The 18671-nt window shown below is 39.7% G+C and overlaps 1 protein-coding gene across 1 annotated transcript; it reads right to left on the bottom strand.

The window, feature by feature from the left end:
* Positions 1-3321: 3321 nt before the first annotated feature.
* smpd1 (sphingomyelin phosphodiesterase 1) lies at positions 3322-18272 on the bottom strand. Its single transcript, XM_057820012.1, has 8 exons — positions 17875-18272; positions 14778-15098; positions 8758-9038; positions 8512-8685; positions 8268-8439; positions 6042-6118; positions 4056-4201; positions 3322-3987 (listed from the first exon to the last, which is right to left on the bottom strand). The coding sequence occupies exons 1-8, from the start codon at positions 18091-18093 to the stop codon at positions 3608-3610; spliced, it is 1770 nt and encodes a 589-aa protein (XP_057675995.1). The 5' UTR covers positions 18094-18272; the 3' UTR covers positions 3322-3607.
* Positions 18273-18671: the final 399 nt, after the last annotated feature.

The following is an 18671-nucleotide window of genomic DNA, read 5'->3' as shown; positions in this document are numbered from 1 at the left end:
GCAGGTACAGTATATACTATTTATTGATTGATTGATAGTGAATTTGACATCATCCCACTCCTACCCTCTAAATTACTGCAGCTGAGGTGACACAGGTATACCACACAGTAAAACATAGCCAGCCAGAGCTACAATAGTGCTGACTGTGGACACAGGCTCAATCAGAAGATTTTTATGTGATTCCAAAATGGTGAAGAAAATGACTTTGGGGAGAACAAAGCAAGAGACACTGTTGAAACAAGTCCTGGTTCCGAAGGCAGTGGGTGATGTGCTCAAGATCTTAACATCACCCATCCCATTCTCCATATAGACCGATCCCTCGAATAAATTGAGCAGGAAGATGTTTCCCCTTGCTGTCCAGTACTTCAGTCCAGAGTCTAGGCTCACCAACAAAACACTGGACTTCATAGAGAATGCAGACAAGTCAGCTGCTGGAATTGTAGCTCCCCTGTAACATTCCCTTGAAAAATTTGGCTTGTCAATGGATCACGTGACGACAACATAAATGTTAATTACGGTATTCACAACTGTTTTCACTAACCTGCAGGGAAAAAAACAAAAACAATCTGCTGCAAAGAAACTGTCATGCCCATATAGTGCACAATACAGTGTTCTTATTTAAACATAGATACATTTCCATTCATTTTAGGAGTTTTGAGGATGCCCCTTTTTTTTTTCGGCTGTAAGGCTTCGGGCGCGAGGGGGGCGTCCCTTATTTCTATTTCTGAAAGGTGGCAACCCTATAGTCGATTAATCTATCAACTAGTTAGTTGGAGTAATCCGATTAGGAACATTAAATGCATTGCAGAATAAATTTTAGATGTAAAACAAAGACTTGCTAAGATTGCACTTTTACAACAGCAATAAATGCATTCAAACATAAAAACACCCGAGCTTTGCCTCTAAAAACAGTATTTAAAAAAAAAAAAAAAAAATCACTTAGCAAAAGTCCGCTAGCATAAATGCTACACTATGCTAGTCTTAACAAATCGTTTAATGTTCCCACAAAAAACAGCTAAATATATCTACAATACGGTGTTGTTTGGGGGAGCCATTTTAATTTTCGTCTTAGTTTTTTGGACGAAAATACTTAGGCCTATTGGTCTTAGATATTTTAGTCATTTCTAAATGTGTTTGTCTTCGTCTAGTTTTAGTCAACGAAAAATCAAATTTTGTCTCGTTTTAGTCAACAATTCTCAAAATGTTTTGGTCTACAAATTTCAAGTTTTAGTCCATGAATAAAAGGTTTCCAACAATTTCAAATGAACATGACTAGCACACAACTGTAGTCTACAAGATCATCACCATTTCCATGATGATAATACACACTCAGCAGGAAAACAGCACATTATTTGCAATTAATTAAACTCACCTGGATGCTACAAATTGTATGTAAAATGTTTTCCAAAAGTTTAAGAAGACAGTCACTGCGCTAAATGCTAACGCTAAAACTTTAGTGTGTGACTCTGAGAGCACTCAGTACAGACCTTTAAACGCTAAAGCATCACAGCATATCTAGCTAAGATAAGAAAGCAAAACTTACGAAGCAGCACATTTCACAAAAGGAGCCTGGAATGGGCACAGGCTTACCGAGTAAGCATGTGTGTGGTGCAGGGGGATGGCGCAGTGACATGACCAAACACTGCTAAATGCGTGCTAACTACACATACAATAACAAAATATCACACATTATGAATTTATGACGGAAACTATGGCGAATTCTCATCTTGTGTCGTCAGACGCCAACTGGCATCAAACCTGTATTAGTCTCCAAGACGCGTTTTCAGCGCTTAATCGTGACGTCGTTGACATGAAAAATTTGTTCGTTGACGAAAACAACAGTTATAAACATAAATTACGAATGCATAAAAAAAAAACAAGCTGGATTCAGCAGTGGTAAATGAGTTATGCCATATTGACTGTTGCCACTAGAGGTCAGTGTATCAACCCAAATCAATAAAACGACCCTAATTTTTGCACTATAAGGCGCACCTGACTATAAGCCGCCACCCACCAAATTTGACACGAAAACGGCATTTGTTCATAGATAAACCGCTTTAGACTATAAGCCGCAGCTGTCCTCACTGTATTATGGGATATTTACACCAAAAGATAAGCGGTAACACTTTATTTGAAAGCGGCATCATACGACTGTCATAAGACCAAATGAACCACCATGAAGCTTTGAACCAATTACCTGCAAAGCTTCATTGCTTCAACAAGCTTCACTTGGCCATCACTGCTCCCTTGGGGGAGACAGTCAACCTCTGCTGCCACCTGCTGTCAACACTGTTGTCATCCTACATGCTTCCTAACATGCATTCCAGCGCTACAGATGTAAATAACAATCAAAATTCATGTTCTGTGCTAATTATTTCTTCAGTCACTGTTTGTCGTTTCATTATTTGCTAGTTATGGTATTTGGTAACACTTTATTTGACAGGTTCGCCATAAACCGGTCATAAGACTATCATAATCATGACATGACACTGCCATGAGCATTAATGAATGCTTATGCCAGATGTCATTTTGTGTCATTCGGCAAATTATTTTACTTCTAGATGTAAATATCCAAGCTGGACATAAATGGAGTTCGTGACTTCATTCGTAATGTCATTAATGCCCATGATCGTGTCATGTCATAATTATGATGGTCTTATGGCAGTCTTATGACCCTGCTGTCAAAGAAAGTTTTACCTATCACCCAAATAAATCAACAAATAAGCCACACTGGACTACAGGCCGCAGGATTCAAAATGAGGGGAAAAAGTAGCGGCTTATAGTCCGAAAATTACGGTAGATGCAAACACTTTCAAAATAAACCATTACAACGCTGCTCTAATTAAATGAGTACTCGAAGCAGCAAAAATGGATTCTAAGCCGTTTTCTAATCAAATTACTCGATTTAATCCATTAATTGTTGCAGCACTACTCTAAACTTAATTACAAATGCAAACACAAACACATATTAGCTGAAACAACTTACAGCCTTATGTGGGCCAAACCAGAATGCAGGTATCCTTTATCCATGTCAGACATCCAAGTCTTGTCAGTCATACAAGGCGGTAGTCCAGCCCGACCCAACGCTGCCAACAGAGGGTAGTGTATCCTCCATTATCAAACCCAAAAAATACTTTTGGACTTTTTGGATTGTTATTTTGGGTTACTTAAATGGTTTATTCCAATTTACTTAAGTTACCTTGCTTAGCAACACGAAGTTAGAATAAATAACTTTTTGTTTGTAAAACAAGTTTCATTTTCCAACTCAACCACTGAAATAAGTTTTCTACGTTTGAGAAATTGACAATGCCGCCACTAACATTAGTATGAAAATCTTATTTTATTCACAATTTATACATGAAATCAAGCTACAATTGGTGTCTTAATACAGATGGACCTTTTGTGTCAAATGAAGTAGAATACTACTGCATACCTCATTTGGATTCGCTACTTATTTGCTAACATTAAATAAAGTGCAGACAACTTTTGAGATTGATTGGGACCAAAAATGGTTGCATTTCAAGTCAACAGAGGACATTTTGAGCTGGAAACGAGCATTGACGCACCACTCGAATGTCACGGATATTCTCCCTGAAACAAGCTTGTCCTAACACAGAGTTTGTCTCATTTTGACACCACCGGAGAGGTGACACTGCTGCAGCAAGTCGTATCGTCCGCTTCTCAAAAAGCACATGGTGGCGGTTTTGCACGTCTCCTTGCACGGCTCGGAAACGTGCCCCTTGTGTCGGAAGTACCAAAACTTCTGGAAGAGGCGGTCGTCCGCGATGAAGCCCCGTACGAGGCCCTCTAAGTCAAGGGGGAAAAGGCTGGAGAGCCCGTAAGCCTCTGTGGCACGGTACAGCAGAGTCCACTTGGGTTTTCCTGGTGGTTGGTTGGCTTCGGTCAAGTTGAGGATGTAGGTCTCGTGGTCCACAACCAGTCGGGAACTTCCTTGATAGTTCCCATCTACGTAGTAGACACGGTAACCTGCAAAAACGATTGGTAAATGACTTCTGCGTGTACTCAAATTAACATGGAGGCCGTGACTCACTCACCGGGGTTTAAATTGATGTAGGTGGTCACGCTGGGAGCAATGAAGGCAACCCCCAACGGACGAGTCAAGGTCTCCCCATCATAAAACATCTGGAATTCGTCATAATGGGTGTGTCCAAAAAACTGGCCTGTAATAGTACTTTCATATCTGTAAAAACAAGTCCAACATTGTCTTAAAGCCTACACGTCAACTTGAGAAATAGTTCATATTTTGGAAGTCAACGGTACTTGGATACAGGTGGTCCCCGGGTTACGACGTACATTTTAACTAGGGCTGTCAAAATTATCGCATTAACGCGCGGTAATTAATTTTTTAAATTAATCACGTTAAAATATTTGACGCAATAAACGCTCATGTCCCGCTCAGAAAGTATTCTGCCTTTTGGTAAGTTTTACACTACAGCAAGGCTTTTTGTGCTGTCCAACAGCGAACTCTTGTGGTCGCTTTGCGACATGGTTTATTGTTTTCTTGCCAGTTCATTATGGCTGCACGACGTCTCGGGCTGATAATGTTGTGCTTATATGATCCTTGGACAAGATTTGTCCGTAAGTATGGTTGTTGTAAAGAATGTACATATTATGTTAGTAAGCGAAATGTTATATTTTTTGTATGAGATGCTTTTTGTTTATGTTCAGTGAACCTGTATAGCGTGCTAAGCTAACGTTATTGCTAATGCAATGCTTGTGTACTTTTATTTTGTAGTTTTACGACGGTCTAAAGAGGACAATGGTTTGAGGCCATTTTATTAATAAATCAGATGAAAAAGGAAGAAGTCTTAATTATTAAGGCGTCCTTCACTAGCTGTCTAGCTTTGGAAAAAGTAGACGCTTTGGAGTGAGGACAGCATAGACAGACTTAAATGACAGTAGAGTGAAATGCCCACTACAGTCCTTATGTACCGTATGTTGAATGTATTTATCCATCTTGTGTCTTATCTTTCCATTCCAACAATTTATTTTACAGAATATATATATAATTTACAGAAAAATATGTTTGAATTGCGATTAATTACGATTAATTAATTTTTAAGCTGTAATTAACTCGATTAAAAATTTTAATCGTTTGACAGCCCTAATTTTAACATTTTTTAATGTCAGGTAACAGTGTATGTTTGAGCTCCATATTTTTCTCAGTCTAACATGTCAAATTCCCATGCAAATATTTGTTTCGCCAATAAGGGGAGCTGTTGTCTTACTAAGGTTAATTGAAGCTTTACATAAACCCAATTTTTTTTTTTTTTTTTTTGCTGCCCGTGCATCGTTTTTGTTTTCCTATCGTCATTGTACAATTCTTGGGACTATATTGTTAATAAAAATTTGTTTAGAAGTTCAAATTGAATGGTGAAATGTATAAGTTTAACTGCAGTGAGCGCACACCCAATTAGGTCACTTTCTGTTTTCTACTAAGGAAGTAGAGTGTGATGCAGCAAGCAATGGTGTAGCATAAGTAGCTCGACCTCGTCTAAATTGCTGAAATCAAGGTCTAAATAAGCTCCATAAGTCACGTCAACCTACCTGTTTGTTCACTAGCAGGCCAATTTCCCCCCCCCAGTGTGTATGTGGTTTAAAAATAAAACTACAGTCAACATCAGTGAAACAGGAAGTGAAACAGGAACTCGGGTCTCCATTTGTGAACATAATCAGTGTACCTTTTTCACCATCCACCAGTATAGATGTTAAGTACAGTGTCTTCTTTTATTTTATTTTTTTAATCAATATGACGTATAATGAATGTTTTCTGAGTTATTTTGAGGTTTAGGGGGTATGTAGGGGTACTTAAAGGGTTAATTCCAATTTACATCGCCAGCATAGGAACGGAACTCCTTTGTAACCCGGGGACTACCTGGACTTATACTCTTAAGTAATTTTTTTGCCACTGTATCTGTACTTTTACTTAAGTAACAAGAGTTAGTACTCCATCCACCACTGGAAGTAAATACACCATCTGGTGGCTAAATGCAAACCTTTTCATCTTTTAAAATGAGTACCTGTTGACGATATGATAGTAGTTCCAGCTCCAGCTACTCAAACACAGACCAGGTGGAATATGACCAATGATGTGAACCTGCACCAAGAAAGACAATTACTAGAGTTGTCTGACACTGACTTTTTAACAGATAACACGATATTGTCCAAATCCAAAAAACAATACTGATATATGCATGACATATGTGCACTTAACATTATAGTTAATTGTATTGTGATGCCACACTGGATGCTTTAATAAAGATAATGCTCGCATAACAAATCCAAAGCATCTTAGTTTGGAGACATCTAATGGTCAATAATCATAACTGCTGTGCTAAGCTATGACCAGCCCTTGCACAAAGGCAGAAGGCTTCTACATTTACTTTGAAGGCAATATGATTATTGGTTCAAAACCAATGATAAAAGTAAAAACAGTTGTCGATATTATCCGATATAGTTTTATAATCCTTTTATTGGACGATATTATCGGCTACCTGTTAAAATTGGACAATAAGCAATTATGATCATGAAGCAGTGTTGTTTTCGTCAATGATGACGATAACAAAAAAATTTCGTCAACGAACACTTTTTTGATGACGATGACGACACGATAACGAGCTAAAAACATGTTTGGGAGACTAAAACATAACAAGCCGAATGCCAGTTTTCGTCTGAACAGTCGAAAATGCGCAATAGTTTCTGTCACATATTCGCATTGTGCAACATTTTATGTGAAGTTAGCCTGCATCGTAGCAGTGTCTGGTTGTGTCACTCGTAACATGCTGCGCCCTCCGACTTACCAGTGTCGTCTCCAGTCACTCCACCTTTCACACACGGTAACATTTGTTTTCTTATCTTGGCCAGAGAGAATGTACAATGTTGCTTTAGCCTTAAGAGTTCTGTGTTAAGTAATCATCACACACTAAATTAGGGCTGCAGCTATCGATTATTTTAGTAGTTGATTAATCAATGTAGTTAGTTCGAATAATCGAGTAATTGGATATGAAACATAAAAAATTAAAATACGTGAGCCTCAAACGGTACAAAAAAAAAATAAATAAGGATCAATGTACAACAAAAGAACAATTGGCTAATTTACATAGCCAAAGTAAGCTAGCTTAAATGTTATAAAATACTACTTTTTTTTTTTTTTTTTGCTCTTAAATGGTTCAGACACATATTCCCACAAAAATTGGCTAAATGTACCTTTAAACTAAATTACAAATGCATTAAAAAAACATTAGCTCAAACAAAAACTTAGCTTATATTGGTCTTAACAGGGAGCACCTGGATTCAGCCATGTTAAATGAGGCAGAGTAGAGGGCAGTGTTTCCACCCAAATAAATAAAACTAAATGACAACCCTTTCAAAACAAACCATTAAAACTCCACTTTCATTAAACGAATACTCGAAGCAGCAAAATTTAATTTGAATCTTTTTTTTCCTAATCGAATACTCGAGTTAATCGATTAATTGTTGCAGCACTACACTAACTGTAACTTGTAGCATTAGCATAGCATTCATGTTAGCATTAGGCTAATGCTAAGTATTCTCTTAAACCAGTGGTGTCCAAACTATTCCACATAGGGCCGCAGTGGGTGCTGGATTTCATTCCAACAATACCAGACGACACCTTTTCACCAATCTGGTGTCTTACAATTGTAATCAGTTGATTGCAGTCAAGTGCTGCTTGTTTTAGCAGAGACTTCATTGGATAAACTGTCTGTACACAATTGGTAGGAACAAAAACCAGGACCCACAGCGGCCCTTGAGGACAGGTTTGGACATGCCTGTCTTAAACTCTCGGACATTTTTTTTTTTTTTTTTACACACACTCAGTTCGTGGCGTTCAGGATGTTATAATTCATTGAAAATATTGTACCATTTTCCTGCTGTCTGTGTATTATTACCAATTTCGCGTTTTCCTTGTAGATGCTACAATATGTGCTCGTCTGTCAATGTTCATTTGAAATAGTTGGAAACCTTGATTGATGGGAGTTTTTTTTCTTTTAATTTTACAAAAATATTTTCTGCAAACGTCGACTAAAACTAGGCGAAATTAGTCGAGTTTTCGTCACCAAAAACTAGACGAAGATAAACACATTTTGAGATATGACTAATAAGTATTATCATCCAAAAGACCAAGACAAAAATTAAAAGGGCTCCCAAAAACAACACTGTCATAAAGAAACATTAAAATCATGCTTATAATTCCAAAACAGGACCATTTGCTAGTTGCTCCTCACCTTCTCGCTCTTGTCTTCGCTAGTTTGAAGTACATGGACCAGCCACTGCAGTTGGTTGGCGGGGTCGGTCGAGTTCACCATGAGCCAGAAGTTCTCCCGTGCGCAAAAGTTCATGTTGAGGGAAACTAGCCTCAAGCCCGGCTGGATCTCCGTCGTGTAAAATCCTCCGTATCTGCGATAACATTTGAGAGAAAACCATGTTAGGATAGTGGGGAAAAAAATTGATGTTCAAGATGCAATGCACCTCAGGGTCTTCAGAGCCTGCTCCGGCAGCCATGGCGACCACTCGTCAGCCATGGTGTCATAAAGCCAGGCGGAGGATCGGTTCCCGTGAACAAAAGGTGGAGGAAAGCTGTTTACTGGTGTGCTCTCGTGGTTACCGATGGAAGGATAGACCGTCACGTTAGGCCCGAGGTATCTGACGCAAAATGAAGTGGAGGAGTTCGTCTATTGGAGCCAAATTCAACATTGATGACTTGTTTCATCTTACTTCTGAATGAGCCTGGTGATGACGGTAAGTTCCGACAGCTGCTGTTTCCTGGTCTGAGACCAGACGTTGTGCGCCGGGATGTCTCCCGTCCAGTAGACCCAGTCCCAAGGGCCAGTCGCGGCGGCGTTTTCCAGGAGGTTTTCCACAGTCCTGAGGGGCAGGTCGCATTTGCTGTACGCTCCCCAGTAGCCTGCCTCCTTGCGCCGCCTTGAGAGCGAGTCGGAATCATTACGGCAGCAAAGAGGCTCCTTACAGTCAGCAGGACTCCCCGTCACGTATTCCTGTTATACAAAAGTAAAGGCACATGTTGGAAGATTGAATTTTTTGTTGTTTGTCCACTGATACCGTTACGAAACTCGAACTGTTCTGCATTATCTACATCTACATCTATTGATTTGTTGCTCTTGTTGTCTCATGAGGTTAAATTAGCAGTAACCAGAAGAGGGCGCTATTTCTCTGTCACTTCCAATCGAAGAAATACAAACAGGACGTAAACATTACTAGTTACGGAACCACCCAAGATGTACAGGTAGTCCCCGGGTTACAAACAAGTTCCGTTCCTACACTAGCGATGTATCCCGAATTTCTGGGTAAATCAGAACTAACCTTTAAGTACCCCGTAATCTCAAAATAACTATCCAAAAAGTCGAAAGTATTGTATTTTATTTATTGATGGAGGATACACTGCCCTCTGGTGGCAGCGTTAGGTGTGGCTGGACTGTCGCCTTGTATGACTGACAAGCAGACTCAGACGTCTTACATGGATAAAGGATAGCTGCGCTCTGGTTTGGCCCACATAAGGCTGTAAGTTGTTTCAGCTAATATATGTTCGTGTATTCATGTGCAATTAAGTGTAAAGCTGCAGTTTGTTGAGTTATGTGTGAGCAATCTGATATGAGAATTGTAAATATTCTAATATATAAATAGCATTTGTAGCATTTAAGCTAGCGGACCTTTGTTAGGCAAATTAGGCTAAGTTAGGCTAAGGCTAAGCTACATTTGAACACCAATTATTTTGTGTTAAGTGTTTTATTGTAAAATGCGTGTCATTTTGATCATAAGTGTAGCTATGTGTGTTACAGCTTTACAAATTGTCAAAAGTGAAGAAAGTAGAAAGCTTCAAAAAGCACAGTTGTTTTGTTTGCTGTCTGTAAAACTGAACAACACCTTTAGTGAGGCCAGAACACGTTATATTAATAAACTAAAAATATGACACTGTGAGGTACAATAAGGTAGTTTATGAGACTTAAAAAAAATATAATAAAATAAAAAAGACTAGACGTCGTAACCCGAGGACTGCCTGTATATCAATAAACATGTATTATTTTAATAATAGAGCCATTTTAAAAGACTAAAATCTACAAATATTACAGGATTGATAAAGGGAACCTTAGACCTAAAGAATTGTAGGCTTTAATAAGCCACAATTGTTCTCTTTTACCAAAATATGTTATTAGTAGATTCTACCGTGGAAGATTCACAAACATCCAAATTCCAATTATTGAATTATACCAGGTAGAGTGGAAGTAAAACACAGTCAGCGCGGTCTTTTGGACGCAATGAGGAACAGACCGAAAGTAAATATCATGTTCAGCTCATGCAGCTAGATAAAAAAACAATAATACCTGTCTGCGGCCGACAGACGCAACAAACAACGCCCAGTTGCTAGTTGCTACAAACATACAGGCACAATAATGCTACAGTAGATATCACATATATGTAGAGCTAGATGCGAAATGACAGACGGCAGCGTTAGAAAACAGCTGCCATCTTAAAGCAGTAGACTTCTCTGGCAGGCTCTGTTGTAGCGAACCTAATTAACTTTCTATCTAAAATACTCCTAAAAAATCTTGACTTGAATCCATCTTTAAATGATGAAACAGTTTTAAAACTTTCACAAGTCGAATGTAGACAGAGGGGAAATTATGGAACAACGGGAGCAACTTTAACAACTTTGACGGTTGATTCACAACATTAAATGAATTGAATGTAGTTTAAAGCTGCTGATACAGAATGGGGACTTGAGTATATGATTTACCATTTTGAACTGTTCTTTTTATAGTGAAATAGTAGTTTGGTTTAGAGGATGTTTGAACAATTTTGGAACTAATGTATGAAACATTAAAAGCAGCTAATAGCTGGGGCGGGGGAGGGGGGGTACATCAATAATCAATTTATAATCAAATCGTAGCCTCTGAATCGTAATCGTATCGTTAGGTGCTGAAAAATTCCCACCTCTAGTTTAAAAATCCACAATATTTAGTACATGTTTTGACCTATTGTTGCATGTTTTACGTGCACAATGCACGCTGGTGGGGATGACGCGGTTGGGCTGGACTGGGAGAACAACTGTGCTAGCTAGCAAGCAAAGCTAGTATGACTACTGGCATTATTTTGTCCCATTCTGCTGCAGGTCAGATTGTTTTGTTACAGAAATGTTGGATGAGTTCCCAATGTTGTACGTGCATCCAAATTCTAGCTCAGTAGAAGTGTTTTTAAACCAACCTTAGGCGGCTTGCCCAGATATTGCCTTGCTGCCTTTTGCCCGTTTGTATATCCCTTCTTTGCTAGTTGCATCATTGCCTTGGTTTTTTTTCATTTGTCTGCCTCTCACCGTGGTTTTTCCTCAGGTTTTTTATTTTTTTTAATTGATCCTGACGTATTGTCACGGACCCTTTTTGTGTCTCCCTTTTCGTGATCGCGTGTTTTTTTTTGTGTGTGTTCAATAAACCCTTTTACGCTATCATTGTTATTGTTGTCTGCTTGGTGTCTGAAGTAAGCCGCGTTTTCTAATTCCATGGTCAAGCCAGCCGCACTTTTCAATTGCGTTTCCCTTTCAGGTTTTACCACACGGACACACAACGCATGCTGTTTGCGATTTCTTTAGAGGGAGAAAATCATGACTAACAACACACGGAAGTAAAGATGTCCCGATCGATCGGCATCTCCGAACACGTCATTTTCAAAGTATCGGAATCGGCTAAAAAAATATTGGACATGCCTTTTTTTAATATATATATTTTTTTTATTTAAATCATTTTCTAATTGTATTTAACGTTACAGACAAAATGTCTTACACTCATCCAAAGTAGTTTTGGCTTAAAGTAGGGCTATCAAATTTATTGCGTTAACGGCGGTAATTAATTTTTTTAAATTAATCACGTTACAAATTTTACGCATGCGCTGCACGACCCACTCACGCATTGTCGCGTTCAATCTATAAAGACACCGTTTTACCTATAAACAGCGCTAAAGGGCGGTGTATAATGAGTAGAGAGAATTTTAACAGCCTTTGGAGCTATTTTCTATGTGGCTAAAGTCTTACAATACCTCTCTCAGCAATTAAAAATGCGTGGGAGGCATTGTGGGGAAGAAAGGTATTAGTTGATCATTTTCTTAACACCCTCTATTCTTTCCCAACGCAGAGAAAATATATCAATTGGTGCCCCTACGCTCGGTCATGGTTGCACTTCCCATCATGCATTTGGGCAGAAGTTACAGTGCCTTGCAAAAGTATTCGGCCCCCTTGAACCTTGCAACCTTTCGCCACATTTCAGGCTTCAAACATAAAGATATAAAATTTTAATTTTTTGTCAAGAATCAACAACAAGTGGGACAAAATCGTGAAGTGGAACAAAATTTATTGGATAATTTAAACTTTTTTAACAAATAAAAAACTGAAAAGTGGGGCGTGCAATATTATTCGGCCCCCTTGCGTTAATACTTTGTAGCGCCACCTTTTGCTCCAATTATAGCTGCAAGTCGCTTGGGGTATGTTTCTATCAGTTTTGCACATCGAGAGACTGACATTCTTGCCCATTCTTCCTTGCAAAACAGCTCGAGCTCAGTGAGGTTGGTGTTGGTTGGTGTTATACTTATATAGCGCTTTTCCACCTTTCAAGGCGCTCAAAGCGCTTTACACTATCTCGCCATCCACCTACTGGTGACGCAGCACCAGGAGCAATGTGGGGTTCAGTGTCTTGCTCAAGGACACTTAGACGAGTTCATCAGGATGGAGACTTGAACCCACAACCTCTGGGTTGGGGGACAACTACTCTACCACTGAGCCACGCCACCCCAAGATGGAGAGTGTTGGTGAACAGCAGTCTTCAGCTCTTTCCACAGATTCTCGATTGGATTCAGGTCTGGACTTTGACTTGGCCATTCTAACACCTGGATACGTTTATTTTTGAACCATTCCATTGTAGATTTGGCTTTATGTTTTGGATCATTGTCCTGTTGGAAGATAAATCTACGTCCCAGTCTCAGGTCTTGTGCAGATACCAACAGGTTTTCTTCCAGAATGTTCCTGTATTTGGCTGCATCCATCTTCCCGTCAATTTTAACCACCTTCCCTGTCCCTGCTGAAGAAAAGCAGGCCCAAACCCTGATGCTGCCACCACCATGTTTGACAGTGGGGATGGTGTGTTCAGGGTGATGAGCTGTGTTGCTTTTACGCCAAACATATCGTTTTGCATTGTGGCCAAAAAGTTCCATTTTGGTTTCATCTGACCAGAGCACCTTCTTCCACATGTTTGGTGTGTCTCCCAGGTGGCTTGTGGCAAACTTTAAACGAGACTTTTTATTGATCTCTTTGAGAAATGGCTTTCTTCTTGCCACTCTTCCATTGTTGTCCTATGGACAGACTCTCCCACCTCAGCTGTAGATCTCTGCAGTTCATCCAGAGTGATCATGGGCCTCTTGGCTGCATCTCTGATCAGTTTTCTCCTTGTTTGAGAAGAAAGTTTGGAAGGACGGCCGGGTCTTGGTAGATTTGCAGTGGTCTGATGCTCCTTCCATTTCAATATGATGGCTTGCACAGTGCTCCTTGAGATGTTTAAAGCTTGGGAAATCTTTTTGTATCCAAATCCGGCTTTAAACTTCTCCACAACAGTATCTCGGACCTGCCTGGTGTGTTCCTTGGTTTTCATAATGCTCTCTGCACTTTAAACAGAACCCTGAGACCATCACAGAGCAGGTGCATTTATACGGAGACTTGATTACACACAGGTGGATTCTATTTATCATCATCGGTCATTTAGGACAACATTGGATCATTCAGAGATCCTCACTGAACTTCTGGAGTGAGTTTGCTGCACTGAAAGTAAAGGGGCCGAATAATATTGCAAGCCCCACTTTTCAATGTTTTATTTGTTAAAAAAGTTTAAATTATCCAATAAATGTTGTTCCACTTCACGATTGTGTCCCACTTGTTGTTGACTCTTGACAAAAAAATTAAATTTCATATCTTTATGTTTGAAGCCTGAAATGTGGCGAAAGGTTGCAAGATTCAAGGGGGCCGAATACTTTTGCAAGGCACTGTAAATGGCTGCAGTATCATTTACTGAAAGCTCAACAAATATACTAGATGGCAATATTTAGTCCCAATATATAAAGTCACAAGTCTTCCTATCCGTGGATCCCTCTCACAGAAAGAATGTTAATAATGTAAATGCCATCTTGAGGATTTATTGTCATAATAAACAAATACAGTACTTATGTACTGTATGTTGAATGTATATATTCGTCCGAGTTTTATTCATTTTTTTCTTAATGCATTGCCAAAATGTATATGATCGGGAAAAATTATCGGGAATGATTGGAATTGAATCGGGAGCAAAAAAAAAGCAATCGGATCGGGATCGGCAGATACTCAAACTAAAACGATCGGGATGGGATCGGGAGCAAAAAAACATGATCGGAACAACCCTACATGGAAGTATAGTCCAATCAATGGTCTACGCGCCTGTCTGTCGCATGGGAAACGTGGGTTTGAATCCCGCTGGAGACCATTTAATTGCTTTTGCTGCTCGATGCTGTCCTGTTCATTGCTTTTCTGATCGGATTCAAATAGGAAGGGCAGAACTGACGACATGTTTATGTAGCTGGCGAGTGACACTGTGGAAGTACGGCAGCGCTTATACTAACATTTATCTTTTAAGAACTACAAGTCTTTCTACCCGTGGTTCCCTTCAATGATTATAAATGCTTGAAACTTCCCCAAAATGAAAAATGCTCACTTTGTCCCAATGAATGTCTGTGAGAAACAGCACCCTGCTCTGGGGTGAGCCGGGTTTAGGAGGTACAGGTGGCGTAACGGGAGGCTTGGGATCTTTGGGCAGAGTGACGTTCCACGCCGCGTAGATGTCAAACTTGCCGCAGGAGGGCCCCACTAGAACGGCGCACGCCTCAGTGGGCCACAGGAGGGACTCCTGCAAGGCCCGGATGAAGTCGTCCCGGAAAAGCTCGGTGATGTCGTGACACACCTGCTCGTCGGCTATGTGGAGACGGATGCAGGCCTCCCGGACAGCCCGCGCCACCCGCTCTTCATTGATGTCGCTCTGGAAAAGATAATGTAAAGTCAAGGTTTTTTAAATAGATTTAACTGACTGCTACAACAAGTCATATGGTCAAAGTGCAACTCACTCGATAAAGTCAAACCTCAAAGCACTGCAAGATATTCTTTTCGTGATGCAGCTCATATATTGCTTGAATGTAAAATAAGAACTGAGGTCAACCACAGCTTTCATATCTTTTTGGATGTGCAATAAAAGTCACAAGGAAGACTTTACAACAATGTGAACTTTCATTTTGAGTATACATGTGAAATAAAATAAAAAAATACTCTGAAAAACATGGCTTCGATTTTCTATTTGTTTTGGAACGCCTGTAAATGATTAAAGTATTTCATAGAACCGTAGACAAAACAGCTTATATTATGACAACTATACACATCTTATGCATAGACAGAAATCTCTGACTCATATTAACAAACATATATTTGGAATTAGCGTGAAAGCCGAAGTATGTTAACCTTTTGTGAAACCTACTAAACAGGAATCATGTTATTAAAATTCGGAATGCAATAGTTTCTGGCTATTTGCTTCTCTAATCGTGTTTCACATCCTTTAGATGATAAGTATCTATTTTGAAAATTAAATTAGTAGTTTAACAAAAAGCTGTTTTTGCGTGTAATGAGTGTCAATGTGGTGGATCCACATTCTATTAGCTTTCTTTGTGATGTCATTCAGTCCCTTAATATGATCATGCACAAAGAACTTGAAAACCAGTTTGAGCACTTCTGCTCCATATGAACCTGAAGAGCTAGTGCCAAGTAATTTTTTTGATGCTCCAGAAAAGATGTTACCATCAAGCAGTGTTGTTTTCATCTACCCTGGTACATCAGACTCACCGCTGTTCCAGTTATATTCTCATAGTGTTTGAAAAATACAGGGAGAACAGTCTGGCTGTGCCAGGCAAGTTTTCGTCAGCAATGACAATAACGAAAATAGTTCGTCAACAAACACTTTTTCATGACGACGATGCGACGATAACGAGCTAAAAACGTGTTTTGGGAGACTGACAAAAGCTTTCGTCACATGTTTACAGTGTGATACATTTGATGTGCAGTTTGTAGGCATGAGCCGGTATGAGATTTTGACGGTATGATAACCTTAAGCAAAAATACCACGGTTTCGAGGTATTTCTATTATAGTTCTCAAATGTGTTATTTTGAAATGTATGGTTTAATTTAGAGACTTAATAGTTTTAGAGTGCTTGATGTAGTTGTACATTAGATATCGTCAGAATGGCTGAGAACACTGCAGGGTTGTTATACACAGTGTTGTGCACGTTACTTTAAAAAAGTAATTACTTACATTACTCACTACTTCTTCCAAAAAGTAACTGAGTTAATAACTGAATTACTCTACAGTAAAAGTTACTAGCTACAAGGGAAAGTAACTATTTCCGTTACTTTAAAAAGAACTTGTTGTATGTAAAAGAATTTGAAATTTTCTGAGCAGTATTCGAGTCAGTGGAATAGAGAAGAACAGACAGGTAGTTAACTTGTTAGGTGCTTCAGCAGATTTGAATTGCTTACCACAGATGTCGACAAAAGCTTTGCCCCGGGACATAAATTACACATTACATCCAGGTTCTTTCCTTTAATTTCGACAAACTTGAAATAGTGTCTATATCTCCACCTCTTAAAGGACAATTTTTCTTCTGAATGCTCTGCCATCCCGACCCTGTGCATCTATTTTGCGTGTGTGTTTGCCGCACACGCTGTTCCGGTTTGCTTGTGAAATCACCGGCTCTGATTGGCTTACCACGACACATGACTCTAACCCTCAGCCAATCACAATCACTTCCATCGCATCTCTCGAGGGGCTGCATTTAGGTAGGCTCGTTTCCCGACAATTCACGTCACCTTCAAAGCGTCTGCCGTCCTCAAGATGGGAGCAGAATTATTGCTGGCTGACAGTGGGAGATGGGAACGAGGCTAGCATCAGGTGTAGCAAACACAGAAACGTTACCAAACTTTGGAAAGCATTGTCTAATTGAATGAGCAGGGACAAACAGCTTAGAGTCAGAAGGACGTGCGCTATTCTCGAACCTGAACGCACCCCAAGTCTTGGATGACAAATCAACAGAGCAGAGAGTCGACTCGACACAGCTGGTAGTTTCTTCAATTTATTCAGAGTAAGTAACACACTGCTTTTGGCCGTCAGTAACGGTAACAGTGTTGTAACGGCGGAAAAAGTAATTAGTTAGATTACCCCGTTACTGAAAAAATAACGCCGTTACGTAACGGCGTTATTTATAACGGCGTCACTCCCAACACTGGTTATACATACACATATATACACAGAGAGAGACAGAGAGACGATATGGCGACGCTTTGTTGTGGCTGGTGACGTCATTAAATGCCCGGATGTCCGACTTCCTCTATATTTGCTCGTCTGTCAATGTTCATTTGAAATAGTTGGAAACCTTCAGTTTAACTTTTGTTTTTGGAGTAATTTTTATTTTACAGACAAAAACATTTTTAGTAAACGTCGACTAAAAGTAAACGAAATTAGTCTTGAGTTTTCGTCAACAAAAACTAGATGAAGACACATTTTAAGATGACTAAAATATGACTAGGAGGAATAAGTATTATCATCCAAAGGACTAAGACGAAAATTAAAAGGGCTACCAAAAACAACATTGCCATCAAGTAGCAGAGCATTTAATTATTCACCATGCCTTTCACAATCTATTGCTAGCATGGCGTCATCTGTAGTTCACTCACAGCTGTTAAGACATGTAGCATTTGCATTATCAAGACTTTACCAGGAGTGCCACATCCAACATGGTGAAGAGTGCCTGACACACGCGGCAGGAGATGCTCGTCCAGTTGAATTTGAACATTGGCAGACTGAGACGCTCCATGACAAAGTCGGGCTGATCTGAGATGAGCGTTGGGTGACTTGAGCAGCACAAAGGTAGCAAGAACAATAGAGCGCAGGTCAGCATCCCGAAGTGCCACTGCGGTATGGGCAGTTGAGCCATTGTTCCAGCAAAAGCCTGTATATTTCGTCGTGTGTCGCTTCTCTGACGGGGACTCCCAAAGAATAGGCGTCGTGGAACTAAAGTTCTGAAGTCTTCGCACCCAGTTGCCGGGCGCTGTCAGCCGAGACCGCCCGCTGCTGACTGACTTCTCTTAAGGAAGTCACAAAGTCAGCTGATTGGTCACCTGACTAACACGTGCGCTGTGCTTGTTTTTATTATTTACTTTTTTTTTTTTTAAGACATTTTTAGTTATATTTCTTTTTACAGTCAACGGCTGTCAGCCAAAACTCATTTTTTTTAACAAGGAGCTGCACGTTAAACCCTTGTTGTTTTAAGGTTAGTCGACGTACTGGCTACTTGTTGTCACACTCTCAATGTTATGATGAAGTGTGCCCTCAAGCGGTTGTAATTGTCATGATATCCGTTTTTTTTGTGTGTACAATTTTTATAGGATAAAGGAAAAAAAAGTCCTTAAAATATGTCATCCATCTGACTGCTATGACAGGGTTGACCAGTCCACATTCAATTGATTTACTTTTTGATTGACTTATGCATTGATTTTTATTTGGAGCAGTTAT

Source organism: Corythoichthys intestinalis, chromosome 18 (genome assembly GCF_030265065.1).
Source record: "Corythoichthys intestinalis isolate RoL2023-P3 chromosome 18, ASM3026506v1, whole genome shotgun sequence".
Taxonomy (NCBI): domain Eukaryota; kingdom Metazoa; phylum Chordata; class Actinopteri; order Syngnathiformes; family Syngnathidae; genus Corythoichthys; species Corythoichthys intestinalis.
Note: the sequence above shows the minus strand (reverse complement) of the source record. Positions and strands in the feature narration are given on the sequence as shown.

What these genes read in the sequence shown, in the direction of transcription:
- smpd1 (XM_057820012.1), bottom strand. Translation starts at nt 18,093, where the DNA reads ATGGCTCAACTGCCCATACCGCAGTGGCACTTCGGGATGCTGACCTGC. An exon ending in TGTTGGATGTGGCACTCCTG is followed by an intron (nt 15,099 to 17,874) that starts GTAAAGTCTTGA and finishes TATCTTTTCCAG; the next exon opens with AGCGACATCAATGAAGAGCG. An exon ending in CAGACATTCATTGGGACAAA is followed by an intron (nt 9,039 to 14,777) that starts GTGAGCATTTTT and finishes TTTGTATAACAG; the next exon opens with GAATACGTGACGGGGAGTCC.